The sequence below is a fragment of the Sylvia atricapilla genome, chromosome 28, assembly GCF_009819655.1.
Source record: "Sylvia atricapilla isolate bSylAtr1 chromosome 28, bSylAtr1.pri, whole genome shotgun sequence".
NCBI classification, from domain to species: Eukaryota; Metazoa; Chordata; class Aves; order Passeriformes; family Sylviidae; genus Sylvia; species Sylvia atricapilla.
In genome coordinates this window covers 2,483,000-2,501,974 of record NC_089167.1, presented here as the reverse complement: position 1 = coordinate 2,501,974, position 18,975 = coordinate 2,483,000, and the positions used below count along the sequence as shown (strand labels likewise).

At 48.4% G+C, this 18,975-nt stretch overlaps 1 protein-coding gene across 2 annotated transcripts; it reads left to right on the top strand.

The window, feature by feature from the left end:
* Positions 1 to 13,845: 13,845 nt before the first annotated feature.
* On the top strand, positions 13,846 to 18,972 carry NEFM (neurofilament medium chain). Of its 2 annotated transcripts, none has more exons than XM_066337388.1 (4): positions 13,846 to 14,944; positions 15,483 to 15,607; positions 16,988 to 17,669; positions 17,736 to 18,972. In XM_066337388.1, the coding sequence occupies exons 1-4, from the start codon at positions 13,883 to 13,885 to the stop codon at positions 18,336 to 18,338; spliced, it is 2,472 nt and encodes an 823-aa protein (XP_066193485.1). In that variant the 5' UTR covers positions 13,846 to 13,882; the 3' UTR covers positions 18,339 to 18,972. The 2 variants fall into 2 exon arrangements, with proteins under 2 accessions (XP_066193485.1, XP_066193484.1); XM_066337387.1 differs by having other exon boundaries at positions 16,988 to 17,688; positions 17,755 to 18,972.
* Positions 18,973 to 18,975: the final 3 nt, after the last annotated feature.

Sequence of the window (18,975 nt, the reverse complement as noted above, 5' to 3'; positions counted from 1 at the left end):
CCTGGTTTTCTGAAAAATCCTGGTTTTCTGGCTTTATTTACCTAAAAACCCCAAATGCAGCAGACTGAGCTGCGTTTTGCCCTTCAGGCTGTCCTTGTGTCAGGGCTGGGGAGTCACCATCACTGAACTCAGCCCCTCTCATCAGATTTTCCAGGCTATTCCTTTCCCTGGAGCTTTTCTGCCCTTCCCCAGCCCTTCTCCTCTTCAGGAAATCAGGGCTAATTCTGCACACAAAGGAAAATCAAGGAGCACAAACCTGCCTAAAACACTCTCCAGTGTCTTTATTTTAGAGCAGCTGGACTCCGTTGCCTGCGGAAAACAGGCAGCCAAGAAGCTCCTTTCTATTATTCCCGTTATTTCTATCCTTTCCATTATTTCGATTATTTCCTTTATTTCCATTATTCCTCTTCTATTTCAGAAGCCTGAAACATAAAGCTGGAGATGAAGAAGTTTCCTCATTCTGTAATTTATGGAAAAAAAAAAAACCCAACCCAAACAGATGCAGGTTTTGAAGCTCTGCTCCCATTTTTCATTGCAGAGGTGAACTTTAAGCAGCCCCTGCACTTTCCACCACCAGAGCCCGAATTAGCTGGGATATTTTGCAAACACATTTATTTTTTCCGTGCTTTATGTGCTCCCCATGCTGAGGATTGAGACTGAAATTAATATTTATGAAAAAGCTCTTATTGATGTCGGAAGTACCCGGACCAAGCACAGAATTTTTTGACCAAAGGGTTTTTCTTCTGTATTATCCTTGGCAAATATGTGGCATAAATAATGTAAAGTGTATTAAAGTGTGTACAGCCCCTCAGATAAATTCAGATTCCTGCATGCAGGAGCTTGGATAATGAAAAGGGATATTAAAATATGAGCAGCAATTCTGGTGATTAACATTTAGGACCAAATAAAAAACTGAGATCACTGAAGGATGTGGAGTCAAATGAGCAAAGCTGACAGTTAATTTAACCTGCAGGAGAACTGCAAATACACTTTACCTCCAATTTCTATATTTTTTTTACATTTTACCAGCATGAGTCCAAAGTGAAAATTCAAACCAGAAAAGCCCCTTCAGTGCTTGTTTAAAATTGGTTTTTGTGATAATAAAAGAAAACAATTCTGAACAGAAAATCTGGAGTGTTTCACCCAGAGTGCTTTACACTTACTAATTTATTTTCATCTTTGTGGGCTTTCAGAGGGGCTGCTGGGAATGAGAAAAACTGGGAAACGTGGAGATGATGCCTGGCAAGAAAACATCCCATAAAACCCCCATATATCCCATCAATGCTTTTTTTTTAATGAAGGAAACACGAGATTTAAGGCAAAGCAGAGCATTTTCAAAGGATGAAAGGAGACTCTGGGATCAGGGCTGGGAAGAGCAGGAAAATCTTCCCCAAGGAAATTTCCTTTGGCAGAGAGGGCAGCAAGGGCCTGATCAATATTCTCAGTCACAGCTGGGTTATTTCATTACGTGGGGATGAGCTCAGGTTTAACCAGATTTTTTCCCCCCTAAGTCAGGCTCTTAAAAAGCTTTTTCCTATAAATATCCCTGAGCCCCAGGGGAGGGACTTTGCACTCCCAAGCTCCAATTTCACCCAAACCCATCCCAGGAAGTTCTGGAAGCTTCTGCTGACCCCACCCTGCAGGGCAGGGGCTCCTTGGCAACTCCAGGCTGTAGCCCTGCCTCCGTGCCTTTTGATTTTCTGAAATTCTTTTCCCAAGGAATTTTCTGGAAACAGGAGAAATGTTTTTGTAGCTGTAACTTTGTTATTCATTCCTTTCCCCAGGAGGGACTTCTCCTTGATGTCCCTCTGCTCTGACCAATGGCAGTGAAGAGGTTTTGCCTTTGTGTCACCGATCCCATTGGTCTGTGTGAAATGGTATAAAAGGGAGACACATCCCAGAAATAAAGGAGTCATTTTCAGCCTCCTGAAATCAGAGTCTGTGTCGTTGTGGTGTAAACAGCATCACCAGGGGTCTCAGGGATCCATTTCCCCCCAGGAATGTGCCTGGAACTGTCAGGAGCCACTCTGGATAATTGAAACCGTGCCTTAAAAGCATTCAGGGTGAGGAGCAGGAGCCTAATGCGGGGCCAGGGGTTAATGCAGTGCTGCAGGAGAACATTTCATCTTCAGGGAGGGATGGGGAGTGGAAATGGAGTGATTTGTTTGTTTATTTGCTGGCTTCTGGCCCCATAAAATGGGGGAAAAAAAAGAAGATTTTCCACAACCAACACCACAACAGAAAGGAAAATCCCTCCTCTCTCTGTGCAGCTCTGCTCTCCCCGTGCTCCTCTTCCTCATAATTGATAATGATGATGATGATGATGTAATTTATTTTAAAAATGAAATATTTTAAATTAAAAATTAAATTTATTTTAAACTTGAAATATCTCAGAGGGAAAGGACTGTGGAAGAAGAGAACATGGTGGTTAAAACACATCCCTGGAATATCCCCTAAAGGCTCCCACCCATCCAGCAGCCCCCTCAGTCCCAAAGGTGATGGGGACAGGCTGCCCTCTGTCCACTCCAAAACAATGAGGAATTAATTTAATTTATATAAAAAATAAAGATATATAAATAAACATCTGTATTAGTATTGCTATTATTGCTATTATTATGACTATTGTTAATATTATTTTTTGTTGTTGTTATTTTAGTTTACTGTTATTCTATGATGATGATGATTCTTCATTTATATATACAAAATATTATTTCTATTACTGCTAATATTATTACTATTGTTATTATTACTGTGTTATTCTATTATTTGCTGTTTACTGTTATTCGCTATTTATTATATATATAACCCACAAATAAACCCCCCAAAACCCAGTAAAACCCACCAAAAAAACCCCAAAAAGCAATATTTTTTCTCCATATCAGCCACATTTGTCAGGATGTGAATAAAACAAGGCCACACTTTTCCCAGTCCCCACCATCTCCTCAAGAACCAGGTGTTTCCACAGCTAAAATCGATAAATAACTCCAGAGTAAATGGACTGTCTGGTCCTCTGAGTTTAAACTTCATATCTGAGGGGAAAAAAAAAGGTTCTATTTTTATATCAGCCTCTCAGAAGATGTTCTTTGCATTCCTTGGAAGCGCTGTCATTAGGGGTAATTAGGTAATTATGATTGCAGCCCGTCATCACTCAGACACCCCTGACACCCAGAACAGCCTCACTCCCCTCCCTGGCTCCTGGTGGGTCTGAGGGTTGGGATAAGGAAGGGGATTTGCACCCAGTGGGAAATCCACCATCACCAGTGGTGACACTGCTGCCACCACAGCACCGCTGAATTCTGAACGTGGGGTGTTTTCTTATAGCCCTGGTTTGTGCCTGAGGTGTTTTGGTTTTCTGAAATTCTTTTCCCAGGAATTTTCTGGAAACAGGAGAAATGTTTTTTGTAGCTGTAACTTTGTTATTCATTCCTTTCCCCAGGAGGGACTTCTCCTTGATGTCCCTCTGCTCTGACCAATGGGAGCGAAGAGATTTGTCTTTGTTTCACCCATCCCTTGGTCTGTGTAAATAGTATAAAAGGGAGACACACCCCAAAAATAAAAATAATTTTCAGCCTTCTGAATCTTGGCATCTGTGTCGTTGTGGTGTAAAACAGCATCATTTTCTACCCCTGGAGCTCCTTCCCACACTCCCTTCCCAGGGGGATTTAGGGAATTCTGAGTGGTGAATGTGATGCTGAAAGATTCTCCCAAGGCATCACCAGGGTTGTGGATTCACCTGATTAAAAAAAAAAAAAAAAAAAAAAAAAAAAAAAATTGGGCATTTCTACCCCTGGAGCTCTCTTCCCACACTCCCTTCCCATGGGGATTTAGGGAATTCTGGGTGGTGAACCTGCTGCTGAGGATCCGTCACTCCGAAGCTCCAGGACTCTGGTGAACATCAGGGAATTTTATTCCAAGGAATGCAGAATTTAATTTGATATGCTCAGCCCTTCACTCTGGGAATTCCCCACATTTCCCGAGGATAAATGCAGAAACCTTTTAGGATCTCAGAATTTCAGAATCTCCTGCTCGCCCCCCCAGCACGGCTCTGCCTCTCCTGTGAAATCAGCATTTCCCGGGAATTCCACGAGGGATTTCCCGGGCTCTGCCTGGATTTCCGAGGGTGGAGCAGGAGGAGAAAAACTCAAAAGCGCTCAGTGGGACCTGGGGGGAGGCAGCGCTGGGCATGTTTAATTCAGATTTTTGGAAGGAGCAGCCTCGCACAGACGGTGCTGCTGACTCACCAGAGCATCTCAGGCAGAGGCTGAGGGGAGGGAGGGAAAAACATCCTTTTATCCATTCAGAAGGACGGGATGGTCCCATATTTTTTTCTTATCCATTTTATCCATGCAGAATGAGAGGGAAAAGGATGGTCCCAATTTTTTTTTTTATTTTATCACTTTTATCCATGCAGAGGAAGGGGGAAATGGGGTGGTCCCACATTTTTTATTTTATCAATTTTTTCCATGCAGAGGACCAGGGAAGGGGTGGTCCCACATTTTTTTTTATCCATTTTGTCCATTCAGAGGGAAAGGGATGGTCCCACATCTGTCCATAACAAGAGGAGTGACCCCAAAAAAGACAGGGAAAGGAATGACCCCATATCCTCCACATTTTGTGACCCCAAAAGTAAGAGAGAAAGGTCTCCATCACTCCAGGCCAAGAGAAGGCTCCAGGACTCTGGTGGATGTCAGGGAATTCCATTTCAGGGAATTCCATTTCAGGGAATTCCATTTTAGGGAATTCATTTCAGGGAATGTGGTGTTGCGTTTGATGCTGGTGAATTCAGAAAAGCACATTTTGATGGCCTTTCCCTCCGTCCCAAATGGACAAACCAGCTCCTGTTTTATGCCAATGTAGAGTCTCCAAGTTAATCCAATGTGCAGCTGCCCACAAAAAGCTGAGCCCCCCAAAAAGAGGGAAAGGAATGACTCCATATCCCCATATTTTTGTGACCTTAAAAAGGATAGAGACAGGGAAAAAAAAATCTTATTTTTACCCCAGTTGAGGATTGTGAGACAAAAAAGGAAGACTCCCAGCTCTGGCTTAATCAAGACCTGAAGAAGCTGTGTGGTTTTTTTCCCTAATGAGTGTGTTTCCTAAAACATGAGTTTAAAAATACATCACTGAAATTATTGATTTTCTTGCTGGGAGTCTCTGCATGATTCGATTTGCTTTGTATTTATTGCTTCCCTCCTAATCAGCTTACCGTTATTTGCTAAGAATGTTCTTTAGATGTTAAGAGAACGAGACTGGAGAAATTAAAGTGAAATTCCAGCCAAAACCAGCTCAGATTTCTGAACAAAGCTGGAGAAATTAAAGTGAAATTCTATCCAAAACCAGCTCAGATTTTTAAAAAGATTGGAGAAATTAAAGTGAAATTCCAGCCAAAACCAGCTCAGATTTTTGTACAAATCTTGCCTAGGTCCCTCTGAGCTCTTGGGCCAAAGTGATAATTAATATTGCTAAATTCTCCTTTTTTTTTTTTTTCTTTTCCCCCAATAAAGCACGAGGTGAACCCTCCAGGCAGCACCGCTTGAATGGACCCTTCTTTCTTAATTTCTTTGTGAAACTTTCTCACCTGGAAAAACCCCTCTGGCTCTGCCTAGGGCGTGAATCAGGAGAATAAATTATATTTATGCACAGCATCTCCACAAGAGCTGACCCTCAGCAGCCGGGTGGACTCTTCCTTCGGCACTAATTAAAAAGAAAAATCAGGAGTGGCTGCAGTTGCGTGGGGCTGTCACCGCGCCTCTCATCGCTGTCTCCTCACGGAGCAATAAAGCTCCAGCAGGAAAGCAATTAACCCAGATCCAAACGAGACTGGTGGCGGAAATGTTTCCTCTCGTTTCTGACATCCAGATTTCAGCGCTTTCTGCCTCCTCTGTTGGGAAGATGCCAATGGAATGGAAATGTCCAAATGTCCCCAAGCTGCTGCTGCTGCTGGAGGAGGGGACAGGGAAGGGGGACAGGGACACTCCACCCCAGGACCTCAGGGAGTCCCCCCCATCCCCAGCAGCTGCTGTGTCGCTAGAGGACACCAAAAAGAACTGTATGGACTTGTCAGGGTGTTAGAGCAGAAAAAGAGAGCTTTATTATTTTGACTTCACCAGATAGAGTTTTTGGAGTTGGAGCAGGAATTGAGCAATGAGGATTGACACCTCTTTGACCCCACTGGTCAAACTAGATGTCTATCAATTACCCCTTTTCCCGGAAAAGATGTTGAAAACAACTCCTTGTTTGTGTTACCAATGCGTGAGAGCTCCAGTACTAAAATGTAACGTCAGAAGGCTGAAAATCAGAGTGACATGGCTGAGCATCTCAGAAATCCTGGGAGGACAGGGAACGCTGGGATGTCTGGGGTGAGAGGGACATTAAGAGAATTTCATCCACCCCTGCCATGGTAGGGACACCTCCCACTGTCCCAGATTATTCCAAAGTGGCCTGGACATTCCAGGGATCCAGGGGCAGCCACAGCTCCTCTGGGGAATTCCATCCCTCCCCTCCACAGGGAAAGATTTCATCCCCAAATCCCATCCAAATCTACAGCTCCGGGGTCTATTCCCAACTAAAGCATTTGTAGGCATCTCCCTGAAATTAGGGGATCACTGCTGCCATTAAATTTTGTTTTTAAATTTGATTTTCATCTTGGTTTTTTGATTTGATTTAGCTTTTGGGTTTGAATTTGATTGACAATTTGAATTTAAATTTGATTTAAACTATGGATTTCAATTTGATTTCCATTTCGGTTTTAAATTCAATTTGCCCAAGGGCTCCCCAGCCTCCAAGCCTGGACATGACCCAAAGCTCTGAGCTCCATTCCCCTCACCAGCAGTTCTGCTGTGTTAAAACACACCAGCTCCAGAGTTTTCAGGATATTGAGAATATTCTGAGCAAGCCTCTCTGCAGAGGAGGTAACTTGGACAAAGTGATCCCAAATCTCAGGGCTGTGTACACCAGCTCAGCCAGCAGGATTTCCCCATCCAGGTGCTGCCACGGATTGAAAAAATCAGATTTTTCCCTCAATAATTCCCATAATTATTGCTGGCATGACAATAAACGTCACAGCTAGCTGCTGTTGTGGCTAACTGCCTTTGATTTCCAACCTGCTGTAATTTATCTCCTTTTTTTTTTTCCCTCTGGGAGAACCCCCTAAAAATAGCTTTTGCCCTGTGACAGCGCTGTCATGGGGGACTCAGAGCTCCAGGGAAAATGGTCAGAAAAAGCCCAATTGTGGCCACTTCTCCAAGTGATATTTTAGAAAGAGAAGGCTACTAAAAACACCAAGAAAAACCCTCTCCAAACGAGGTAGGAAGAGCTATTTTTGCTCACTTTCTCACCAGAAGATTGCTACTCTGACCTGGATTTGTCCTTTTCTGGGTGGCAATTTCCAGCTGGAGACTTCAAACGCCACACGTGGGAAAGGGAGCAGAGCCACAGCCCTGGCAGAGTTTGGGGACAGCCAGAGCCAACTCAGAGGGATTCCTCTGCTCCTCATCCAGGCCAGTCAAATCCCAGGTCTCCAGGATCCTCAGCAGGTTTTTGTGCAGTTAAATCCCAATTCTGTGATCCTTGGCAGGGTTTTGTGAAGTCAAATCCCAATTTCCGTGATCCTTGGCAGGGTTTTGTGAAGTCAAATCCCAATTTCCGTGATCCTTGGCAGGTTATGTGGAATCAAATCCCGGTTTTCCCTGATCCTTGGAAGGTTTTGTACAGTCAAATCCCAATTTCTGTGATCCTTGGCAGGGTTTTTGTGAAGTCAAATCCCAATTTCCCTGATCCTTGGCAGGGTTTGAGCAGTCAAATCCCAATTTCCCTGATCCTTGGCAGGGTTTTGTGCAGTCAAATCCCAATTTCCGTGATCCTTGGCAGGGTTTTGTGCAGTCAAATCCCCAATTTCCCTGATCCTTGGCAGGGTTTTGAGCAATTAAATCCCAGATTTCTGTCATCCTTGGAAGGGTTTTGTGTGAATTCTTTTTTCCCCTGATCCTTGCAGGGTTTTGTGCCGGAATCCTGCAGTGGATGTTGCAGAAGAAAGTAAAACTGAGGCTCAGTGGATTTCTTGGAGTTCATTCTTTCCCTTGGATAAATGAGAGCTTGTTCTGCACTCTTGCACCCTTTAACCTTCACCTCCAAACTCTTCCTGCCTGGAAAAAGCTGCTCCAGGCACTCTCATTCCTGCCCTGTCAGGTTTTGGCTTCTTTGACACCCGGATCTACTGAGGAATTCTCTGGTCAGATCCAAATTTTCCGATATCACTCCAGGGAACGTGGCCATCGCTTCAGAAATGTCATCGAGAAGGGTCACAGGTCACTTGTGTGCTGGATTTGCTCTTTAAATTAAAGTAGGGCAGTTTAAATGGCATATTGGGAAGAAACCCTTCTCTGGGAGGGTGGGGAGAGGCTGGGCTGGAATTCCCAGAGGAGCTGTGGCTGTCCCTGGATCCCTGGAAGTGTCCAAGGCCAGGCTGGAGCACCTGGGACAGTGGGAGGTGTCCCCAAGGCAGGGGTGGGATTAGAGGAGCTTTAAAGTCCCTTCCCACCCAAACCATTCCAGGACTCTACGATCCCTCGATTCACATGACAACTTCATCACTGATCTATAATAAATGGTTAATTAGTGAAAAGAAGCAGTGGAAAGGAGTCCAACACCCAGTTGAGGAGCACAGACGGAGCTTTTGCTGGTCAAGGATTCCAAAAGTTGCTGGAATTTATTGGTGGAAAATCAATAAACTTTGCCTAATCAATTTTTAAATTTTTTTTAATGAAATCAATCTTTTTTTGCCTAATCCATGAATATCAGGCAGCTGGAAGAACAAGTTCTCCCTGTCTCTGTCACCCTGAAATCCCAATAACACCACACAAAGCTGCAGGAATCTGCTCAAATATATTCCTAATATTTCTATTATTAATCAGCAGACTCCAGGCCAAGCCCTTCATGGAATAATTCAGAATCCTACTCCTCTGTGAATTCCTCCAGATTAAAGAAGTGGAAGCCCATCAGGAGGTAGCCAGGAAAGAAAATATCCCACTCCTGGAGTTATAAAATCAATGTGCAATGCAGGGCTTGAAAAATGCAGGGAAAACACCCCAGAAGAGTGTGGGTGGCCTGGTAAAATCTTATTTTTGAATGAGTAAATGACTGAAGTGTGTCTGGAGCTGTGAAATTCTTCTTGGTGCTGACACTGCGGGAAAAATTGGGGTGAAATTTTGGAGTGAATCTTGGAGTGAAATTTTGGAGTGAAATCTGGGGGTGAATTTTGGGGTGAAATTTTGGGGTGAATATTTCACCAGGCCAGGCTGGATGAGGTTTAGAACCACCTGGGCCAGTGTAAAGTGTCCTTGCCCTGGCAGGGGATAGATTTAAGCTCTCTTCCAACCCAGACCATTCCAGCATTCCGTGAGCTGCTCCTGCAGCAGATAAATCAAGGCAAGTAAAAGCAGCCCCAAGCTCTGTGATGATTTGTGGGAATTTGCAAGGAATTTTCCTTCACTGGTCAGTGGAATGAAAATTCTGCTTCAGGGCTGAGCTCTCAGGAATATTTCACCCTCAAATGCAACACAGAATGTTTGGTGCATGAGGCAAATAACCCAAGTGTCTGCAAGCATTTGATTGAAGGGTGCTGAGGTGCCTCAGGTGGCTCAGAGGAAATGATGGTGAGTGAGGAAAACGCTGCTGTGTTCCAGCTCTGCCCTCAGAGTCCAGTTCCCGGCAGAAATAAAATGAACACATCAATTTCTCAGAGCACAGGCATCGCCCAGCAGGAGCTTTGTGTTTGTGATAACAAAAAGCACACACCCTAAATAGAATCCTAGAATGGTTTGGGTGGGAAAGCACCTTAAAGATCATTCCATTCCAACCCCAGAAATCCCACAGTTAGTTCTCTCCCCTCCATCCCCTTGCTGCAAGGCCCCGAGGATGCTGAAGAACTTTTGTGAACAGGATAATCCATCATGAACCAGCTCACCCAAACCCGATCCTTCAAATCTCAAGATCTTGAGCAAATGAGAAGAAAAAAAAATAATAAATCCTGTTAAAAATCCCCTTCCCAGGGAGCAGGACACCAGCTCTGCTCGGCCCTGGGCTGTGCTGGGTACTCCTGAGCTCCTCAGGGATAAAATCCCTTTTCAAGGAGCATCCAGCAGTCAGGGACAAGGCCCTTGGTCCATAAATCCCATTTTTTCATCCCTGGCTGTGGCTGTTTCAATATCTCAGGGAACATCCTCATCTTTGGCCATTTCAATATCTCAGGACACATCCTCAGCTGGGCTCAAATGTCTGTCCTCGCTCTCCTGGCTCAGCTGGAGACAGACCAGTTTCCACCAGCTGATGTCCTGGGACATTATTGATGTGGAGTTTGGGGTGAGCCCACAAACGGGTGTAAATCCTGCAGCTGGGACAGTCACCCCCAGTCACGTCACTGTGTGGTGGGGGAACATAAAAATGGACCAAATCCTGATTTCCTGACTTCTTTTCCTCTCTGGCAAAATCCCGTCTGGTGTCACTGTTCATTCTCCTTGCGTGGGAATCATTAGGATCTATTTAGGCTTGAATTGCTGAAAACTTGAACCAAGCTTTATATTAAACACTGATCAAGACAAACCTTCAACTCACAGACAAACCTTAAACTTGTCAAACAAATTTGAACCAGGCTTTATATTAAAAAACTGACCAAGACAAACCTTAAACTTAACAAACAACTTAAACCCAGGCTTTATATTAAAAACTGACCAGGACAAACCCCCTTTAAACTGATAAATAATCTGTAATAGTTGCATTACCTGTCCAGTGTCTTCATTCTGCTGCCTCTCTACAGCCCCACCCAACTCCCCCTTTAATTCTGCCCGTATGATTCAATATTCTTTTTAAATATTCAAATCGATTCATTATCATTGGATATATTTTGATCTCATTTCTCTGGGAACAGCCAGGCTGTTGTGCTACTCCACCTTCTGTGCTTTCTTTCCTTTTTTTTTTTTTTTTTTTCCTTATTTTTTAAGGGAGCTTCAGGACTCAGTCTCAGCCTCCCATTACTGCAGGCTTGTCAATAGTGGGGAATCAAGATTAAAATCAATGCTGCTGCTCTCCCTTTCCATGGAAGTGCCCCTCCCTTCCCTCCTCCTGCCTCAGTCCTGAGACATCAGCTTTTTGCTCCCAAGTAAAAGCTCTGGTTTGCTCAACTTTGAGGCAAAACTCGCTCTCCTTAAGCAGAAATATCAGCCTGCATTTCAAAATCTCCAGAGTGGAGATGGACAGAAAGGGAAAAGGGATTAATTACTCATCACAAAAGAGGGAACATCTCAGGCTGATTTCCCTGAGTCACTTTAACCTTCAAACCACCTTCAGGATAATGTAGCAGGAGCCCTGTCCCCCTGCATCTGATTATTGAGCAGAAAATCACACTGCAGGGCTCTGGTTTCAATTAAAACAATGAATTTCATTTCAGAATTTCTGCACTAAACACCTCTTTAAATGCCAAGTTCTTCCCTTCTAAATATCCTGCCTTTTAAAGCAATCCATATATATATACATGAAATGCATTGTGCTCCATAAAAAGTTTTCATGGCTTAGTATCACTATTAAATAAATAAATCAAACCTCGCCCTGCTTGATTACAAAGCAAACAATTTATTTTGCATAAATGTATTTCAAACACCGAGGTATTTAATGAGAGGGAGTTTTATTGCGAAGTTCCATCTGCCAGCTCTTGTTTTCAGGAGATTAAAAAGGACAATAAAGCTCCCAGGCACTTCTGTTAACTGTGTGTTTTCCTCATACACTGAGTTTTCCTTATGGATAAACCCATGATCTGTTCCCCTCTTCCCAGGGAAAAAAAAAAAAAAAAAACACCACAAAAAACCACATTAATAAACTAGATAATGAGCTATCTTTCACCCCAAAAAGAAACAAAATGCCATCCTATAGGCAGTATTTTATTTCAAGTTTATTTTGACTCCCAACAGAACCCAGAGGGGGGTTGTGCCTGCGGCAGAAACTTTTAACAAAATTAACCGAAGCCGGGTTAGAATCCGTCCATCAGCATAAAAATCCTTGTCCTGTGTGGATAATCTGCGGCTCCCGAGGTGAGGCAGAGGCTGGAGCTGTGCTGGGGAGCCCAGCCCGGCAGCTCGGAGCACAACCCGAGCGCTGCGCTCTGACTGCAGTGCTGCAGTCCTTATGACAGCGTCATATTAATGAGCCGCTGCGAGGCTCCATGTGCTCGGCAAAGTTGGACCTCAGAATCCCCCGACTCTGCCCGGCCACACGCATCCCACCGGGATTGTCAGGGCTGGAGGCGCCCGGGCGGTTTGTGAGGAGGTTTTGTCTTTTCACCCGATGGTCTGCTCCAAAATTCAGGTTGTGAGCGCAGACAGAGCCTTTTCTGCACCTCCTGAGCGAGGAGTTAACTCCCCCTCCTCAGAGCCTCTCTGCTTTTTCCATGCCAGCTGTGGCAGGGATTTTTCTAGCACCAGCAGTTTGGGGGTTTTTTTTTTGGGGGGGAGGTTGTTTGTTTTATTTGTATTTTTATTTCTTTTTCTCTTTGCAGTTTATTTCCTCCGCAGCTTTAATCCCTCCGGGAGGAGTTGGGAGCCTGGACGGCAGCCAGGCACCGTCATGCAGCCCGTACAAAGTCTATTTTCCCCCTATAAACGTAATTTCTAACGAGGTTTCAAACAATTATTATTCATTCTGAGCAATGCACCAAGCGATAGATCAAAGCGGGCGGGTGGGAGGGAAAGAGAAAGGAAGAGAAGAAGAAAAAAAAAAAAAAGAGAGAGAGAGTAAGAAAAGACCCAAGAGCAAGGATCTGGGATGCCGGGGAGGGTCTCCCAGATTTATGCTGAGTGTTCCAAGGTTTCTCCTCCCGCAGATTCCCGGGGCAGGTGCGGGGAGCGCTGGGTGCCGCAGAGCCCCGGGCAGCGCCCGCCTCCGCCGCCCGCTGCGACCTTCACTCGCCAGACCCCGCCTGGGGGACAGGGGACAGGGGACAGGGGACAGAGGGGACAGCGGGGGAAGGACCCTCCCCACCCAGCCGCGGGTCTCTGTGCCCTCTGAACCCCCCGAGCCCCCGCTGCAGGCCGCTCCCGGTCCCGGACCCCGCCCGGCCGGAGCTGTCCGTGGTTATGAGCCGCTGGTCCCAATTCCCAATTCCCGATTCCCAATTCCCGATTCCCAATTCCCGATTCCCAGTTCCTGATTCCCGATCTCCTGATTCCCAATTCCCGATTCCCGATTCCCAATTCCCGGTTCCCGTCCCCAGCTCCCGGCTCTGCAGCCCCCGGGGCCGGCACCGAGCTCCGCTCTGCCCCGGGCGCTTCGGCAACAGAGAAAAGAGAGGAAAAGAGTGAAAAAAAGGAATGGGAGAAAGAGAGGAAAGAAATGAAAGGAAGGAAAGGAAGAGAAGGGAAAAAAAAAAAAAAAAGTGAAATGAAAGAAAGGGAGAAAAAAGGAAGAATGGAAGTAAGGGAGGAAAAAGAAGGGAAGGAAAGAAAAGAAGAAAGGAAAAAAAAGGAAGAAAGGAAGGAAAGAGGGTGCTGGCCTAGGGAAGGGGGAGGAGAAGGAAGCAGGACAAGAGGGGAGGAATCCGGGAAGGGTGCAGCGGGGGAAGAAAGGAGAGCCGGGGACAGCGGCGAGGAGGGGCGGGGAGCGGGGGAAGGGCAGTGGGGAAGGAGCACCGGGGAGGTGCCAGGGCTGGGCGGGGGCGAGGGACGGCCGAGGAAGGATGGAAAGAAGAAGGAAGGATGGAAGGAGGACCGGGGCGGGGCCGGGGGGGAGCCGCTCCCCACACACGTGTGCGGGGCCGCCCCGCAGCCGCCCGGCGGGGCTATAAAAGGGGCGGCGGCGGCTGAAGCAGCCCCGCACCGCCACCCCCAGCGCCCCCACCATGAGCTACACCATGGAACCCCTGGGCAACCCCTCGTACCGCAGGGTGACCGAGACCCGGGCCACCTACAGCCGCGCCAGCGCGTCCCCGTCCAGCGGCTTTCGCTCGCAGTCGTGGTCGCGGGGTTCGGGCAGCACCGTGTCCTCCTCCTACAAGCGCTCCAACCTGGGCGGCCCTCGGGCCGCTTACGGCTCCACGGTGCTGAGCTCGGCCGAGAGCCTGGACGTCAGCCAGTCCTCGCTGCTCAACGGCGCGGCCGAGCTCAAACTGAGCCGCTCCAACGAGAAGGAGCAGCTGCAAGGGCTCAACGACCGCTTCGCCGGCTACATCGAGAAGGTGCATTACCTGGAGCAGCAGAACAAGGAGATCGAGGCGGAGCTGGCGGCGCTGCGGCAGAAACACGCCGGGCGGGCGCAGCTGAGCGACGCCTACGAGCAGGAGCTGCGGGAGCTGCGCGGGGCGCTGGAGCAGGTGAGCCACGAGAAGGCGCAGATCCAGCTGGACTCGGAGCACATCGAGGAGGACATCCAGCGCCTGCGGGAGCGCTTCGAGGATGAGGCGAGGCTCCGCGACGAGACGGAGGCGACCATCCGCGCCCTGCGCAAGGAGATGGAGGAGGCCTCGCTGATGCGCGCCGAGCTGGACAAGAAGGTGCAGTCGCTGCAGGACGAGGTGGCCTTCCTGAGGGGCAACCACGAGGAGGAGGTGGCCGAGCTGCTGGCGCAGCTGCAGGCGTCGCACGCCACCGTGGAGAGGAAGGACTACCTGAAGACGGACCTGACGACGGCGCTGAAGGAGATCCGCGCCCAGCTCGAGTGTCAGTCCGACCACAACATGCACCAGGCCGAGGAGTGGTTCAAGTGCCGCTACGCCAAGCTCACGGAGGCGGCCGAGCAGAACAAGGAGGCGATCCGCTCCGCCAAGGAGGAGATCGCCGAGTACCGCCGGCAGCTGCAGTCCAAGAGCATCGAGCTGGAGTCGGTGCGCGGCACCAAGGAGTCGCTGGAGAGGCAGCTCAGCGACATCGAGGAGCGTCACAATAACGACCTCAGCACTTATCAGGTAGCGGGGAGGCGGCGGGGGCTGTCCCGAGCCCGGCGGGGGGATGCCCGGTGCCGGCTCCGGGGAGAAGGGCGGGGGGATGCTCGGCGCCGGCAGAAGGAAATGCAGAAGGTGCCCGCTCTGGGAAAGAGGAAATGAGGGAGGTTCCCGGTGCCCGGGGCCGGCTCTGGATGCGGGAGGTGCCCGGGGCCGGCTCTGGATGCGGGAGGTGCCCGGGGCCGGCTCTGGATGCGGGAGGTGCCCGGGGCCGGCTCTGGATGCGGGAGGTGCCCGGGGCCGGCTCTGGATGCGGGAGGTGCCCGGGGCTGGTTCTCGATGCGGGAGATGCCCGGTGCCGGCCCCGCAGCGAGGGATGCAGGGATGCGGAAGGCGGGGAGAGGATGCTGCGGAGGGCGGTGGGAGCGGGTGGGTCCTGCTCTGATGCTGGCCCTGCCTCCCCGAGCGGCGGGAAGAGTTTCTAAAAGTCCTCTCGGACAAGTTGCGTCCCCGCGTGCGGCCCCTCTCCGTGTCACAGGGGGTTTCTGCGTCTCCCTTGCAGGACACGATTCACCAGCTGGAAAACGAGCTCAGAGGAACGAAGTGGGAAATGGCTCGTCACTTGCGGGAGTACCAGGACCTCCTCAATGTCAAGATGGCCCTGGACATCGAAATTGCTGCATACAGGTACAGTGGGCTCTTTGCAGACATGTCTGGAATATTAATAGCGCTGCGGATGCTGCTGGCTCGGGAAGCTTTGCCACAGCTAAGAAATATCTGCATGCGGCCAACACGGGTAAAACGAGAGCTTTGGGCTGCATCACTGCAGCCATTAGCCAGCGCAGAAGGTCATTAGGGAGCAGCTAATCAGCGGCAGAGCTGCGGGCGAGCCCCGTGGGCACAGCACAGGCACAGCGTGACTCAGTGCGGCGGCTCCCATGCCGCATTCTGCCCTTGGCTGCACGGGCAGGAGACGCAGCGAGAGACACCAGGTTATTTTTAAATCTCCGTCTGCTTTGCGGATGCCAGGCGTGCGGGGCTTGTCACCAGAGCTCCCTTTCATCGCCTGGGAGAGACAGCTGAATTTGCTTGATCATGGTTTGAGCTAGCGAGTGCTGATCTGCCTGTCACAAACACTTTTTGCTTTTCTTGCTCAACTTTCCTTCAGAGGCGTCTGCTCTAATCTGGAGCTGAGCGTTTCTTGCTGTTGCCATCACCTGGCAGGTTTTTTTAGTCTCCTCGGTATCACTTCAGAACTCTCACTGGAGAGCTCCTGATTTTTCTGGGTCACAGGCTGAGATGAAAAAAACGTTTGAATAGGAGAAAAGTAAAAGCGGCACAAAAACACCCCCATCTCCAGATCTGTTGAAATTCCTGAGGTTGTTCAGACACACAGACACCCCAGGGGCTGTAGCTGGCTGCTGTCAAAGTTTGCTGAAGCCTCCAATTCTCTTATTCCCACAAAGGAAAGGTGGATGCCCAAATTATTAAATTAGAACACGTGCTCTAATCAGCTGTGACTGTCTCAGAGACAATATTTGATTTGGGTCTGTCGGCTGTGTCAAGTTCTGTTTGCCTAAATCACAATGAATCCTATGAAACGAGTTAGTTTGTCCTAATCCCTGCTGATTTAGGCCATAATGAAGTTTTCTGACAGTAATAATGAGTTTTAACTGATCCCTGAAGGTGTCACACTTACCATGAGCAAAAACAGGCGAAAAACTGCTGAATGTGAGTTTTGCAGAGGGGTGAATTCAGGGAAAGCTGGGCTTGGGCTGTGAGCAGTGGATGGTCCTGGGCAGTTCCAGCACATTCCACAGCAAACTGGTTCCATCCTGCTGGCAGGGGACTGGAACAGCAGGGAAATATTATAGAATCCTGGAATGGGGTGGGTTGGAAGAGACCTTAAAGCCCATCCCAAAAGACCTTCCACCATCCCAGGCTGCTCCATGCCCAGGACACTCCTAAGAATGGGACAGCCACAATTATTCCAATAACTGTCCCTTATTTTGTGGGTTTTTTTAATGCTCATTTTCTTTTTTTTTTCTGTCCTCCTGATTCCCTTAGGAAGTTGCTGGAGGGTGAGGAGACAAGATTCAGTGCCTTCTCTGGAAGCATTACTGGTCCTATATTCACACACAGACAACCATCTGTCACAATAGCATCCACCAAAATCCAGAAAACAAAAATCGAACCGCCAAAGCTGAAGGTCCAGCACAAGTTTGTAGAAGAAATCATCGAAGAGACGAAGGTGGAGGACGAAAAGTCTGAGATGGAAGATGCCCTGACAGCCATTGCAGAAGAAATGGCAGCCAAGGCACAGCAAGAGGAACAGGAGGAAGAAAAAGCAGAAGAAGCTGCAGAGGAAGAAGTTTCTGAGAAGGCTCCTGCAGAACAAGAAGCTGAGGAGGAAGAGGAAGCGGAGGAAGAAGAAGAAGCTGCAAAATCCGACGCCGCAGAAGAAGGCGGCTCTGAAAAAGAAGAAATTGAAGAAAAGGAAGAAGGGGAGGAAGCTGAGGAAGAGGAGGAAAAACCTGAGGCCAAGGGCAAAGCTGAAGAGGCACCAGCAAAGGCAGAGAAGGTGAAAACCCCTCCTGTGAAGTCCCCCCCAAAATCCCCCGTAACGGAGCCGGCCAAGGCCACCCCGAAGGAAAAACCCGCGGAAGCAGCAAAAGAACAGAAGGCGGAGAAGGCGGCCAAGGAGGAGGAGAAAGCAGCAGCATCCCCAGAGAAACCTGCCACACCAAAGGTGACGTCCCCAGAGAAACCTGCCACACCAAAGGTGACGTCCCCAGAGAAACCTGCCACACCAAAGGTGATGTCCCCAGAGAAACCTGCCACCCCGGAGAAGGCTGTGACCCCAGAGAAGGCTGTCACCCCAGAGAAGGCCCCAGAGAAAGCCGTGACCCTGGAGAAGCTGGCGCCGCCGGACAAGGCGCGCTCCCCGGAGAAGCTGGCCAGCCCAGAGAAGCCCAGGACCCCCGAGAAACCTCCCAGCCCAGGCAAGGATGCCAAGGCTGTGGTGGAGGAGACCATCACGGTCACCAAGGTAACGAAAGTGAGCGCCGAGGCCGAGAAGGAGTCCAGGAAAGAGGACATCGCGGTCAACGGGGAGGTGGAGGAGAAAAAGGAGGTGGAATCCAAAGAGAAGGAGGAGGAAGACAAAGGGGTGGTCACTAATGGCCTCGACGTGAGCCCCGTGGATGATAAGGCTGAGAAAATCCTAGTAACCAAAAAAGTAGAGAAAATCAGCGGGGAGGGCGGGGACAGCGGGACCACGTTTGTCACCAAGTCGGTGACGGTCACTCAGAAGGTGGAGGAGCACGAAGAAAGCTTCGAGGAGAAGTTGGTGTCCACCAAGAAGGTGGAGAAAGTCACTTCACACGCTGTGGTAAAGGAGATCAAGGAGAGCGAATAAAGCCAACCATAGCTAAAAATTCAAACCAGTTCTCAAGAGCTTGGGTCGGTGCAAAAGGTTAAGCCATAGACAGCTGCAAAATGCATGTGGGTGACGGCTTCAAAGCAGAACGGGTTCTCTCACGGAGGCTCCAGACACACAGTATTTTACTTTTTCGTGCAATATAGGGAAAGGGGGGGGGGAATGCATGCAGGCTCAAGATGTACTCCCTCCACAGAGCTTGGGGATCTAAAAAATTAAAAAAAAAAAAAAATAAACCAAACCTACTACTACTAGTGCATGAGATGAAAATGTGCAGAGGAAGCTTTTCTTGAATTTCCTGAGCTGTTGGAGGGACGTATCTGAGGAACAAGTTCAGATGTATTATGCAAAGAACCAACTGAGCCAAAACCAAACCGAAAACAGTCATAGAGTATTTGCGAGAACCAGAACTCTCCTAGCCTTAAAATAAAAAAAATAAAAACATAAAAAAAAAGCTACTTATAACTAATTATGTTTACCTCACTGGTCCAATTAGGGTGGACTTTTGCTCCTGGGAGAACCTTGTTGACATGCACAGTATGCAACCTTTTGTTGTTTGATGTAAAACAGTCACAGCAGTTCTTGCTCAATAAAGGTCAATATGAAAACATGACTT

Bases quoted from the DNA above. Each gene is read 5' to 3' on its own strand.
- NEFM (XM_066337388.1), top strand. From the start codon at position 13,883: ATGAGCTACACCATGGAACCCCTGGGCAACCCCTCGTACCGCAGGGTG. The intron at 15,608-16,987 runs GTACAGTGGGCT...TGATTCCCTTAG, and splicing joins ATCGAAATTGCTGCATACAG to GAAGTTGCTGGAGGGTGAGG. The intron at 17,670-17,735 runs GTGACGTCCCCA...GCCACACCAAAG, and splicing joins AGAAACCTGCCACACCAAAG to GTGATGTCCCCAGAGAAACC.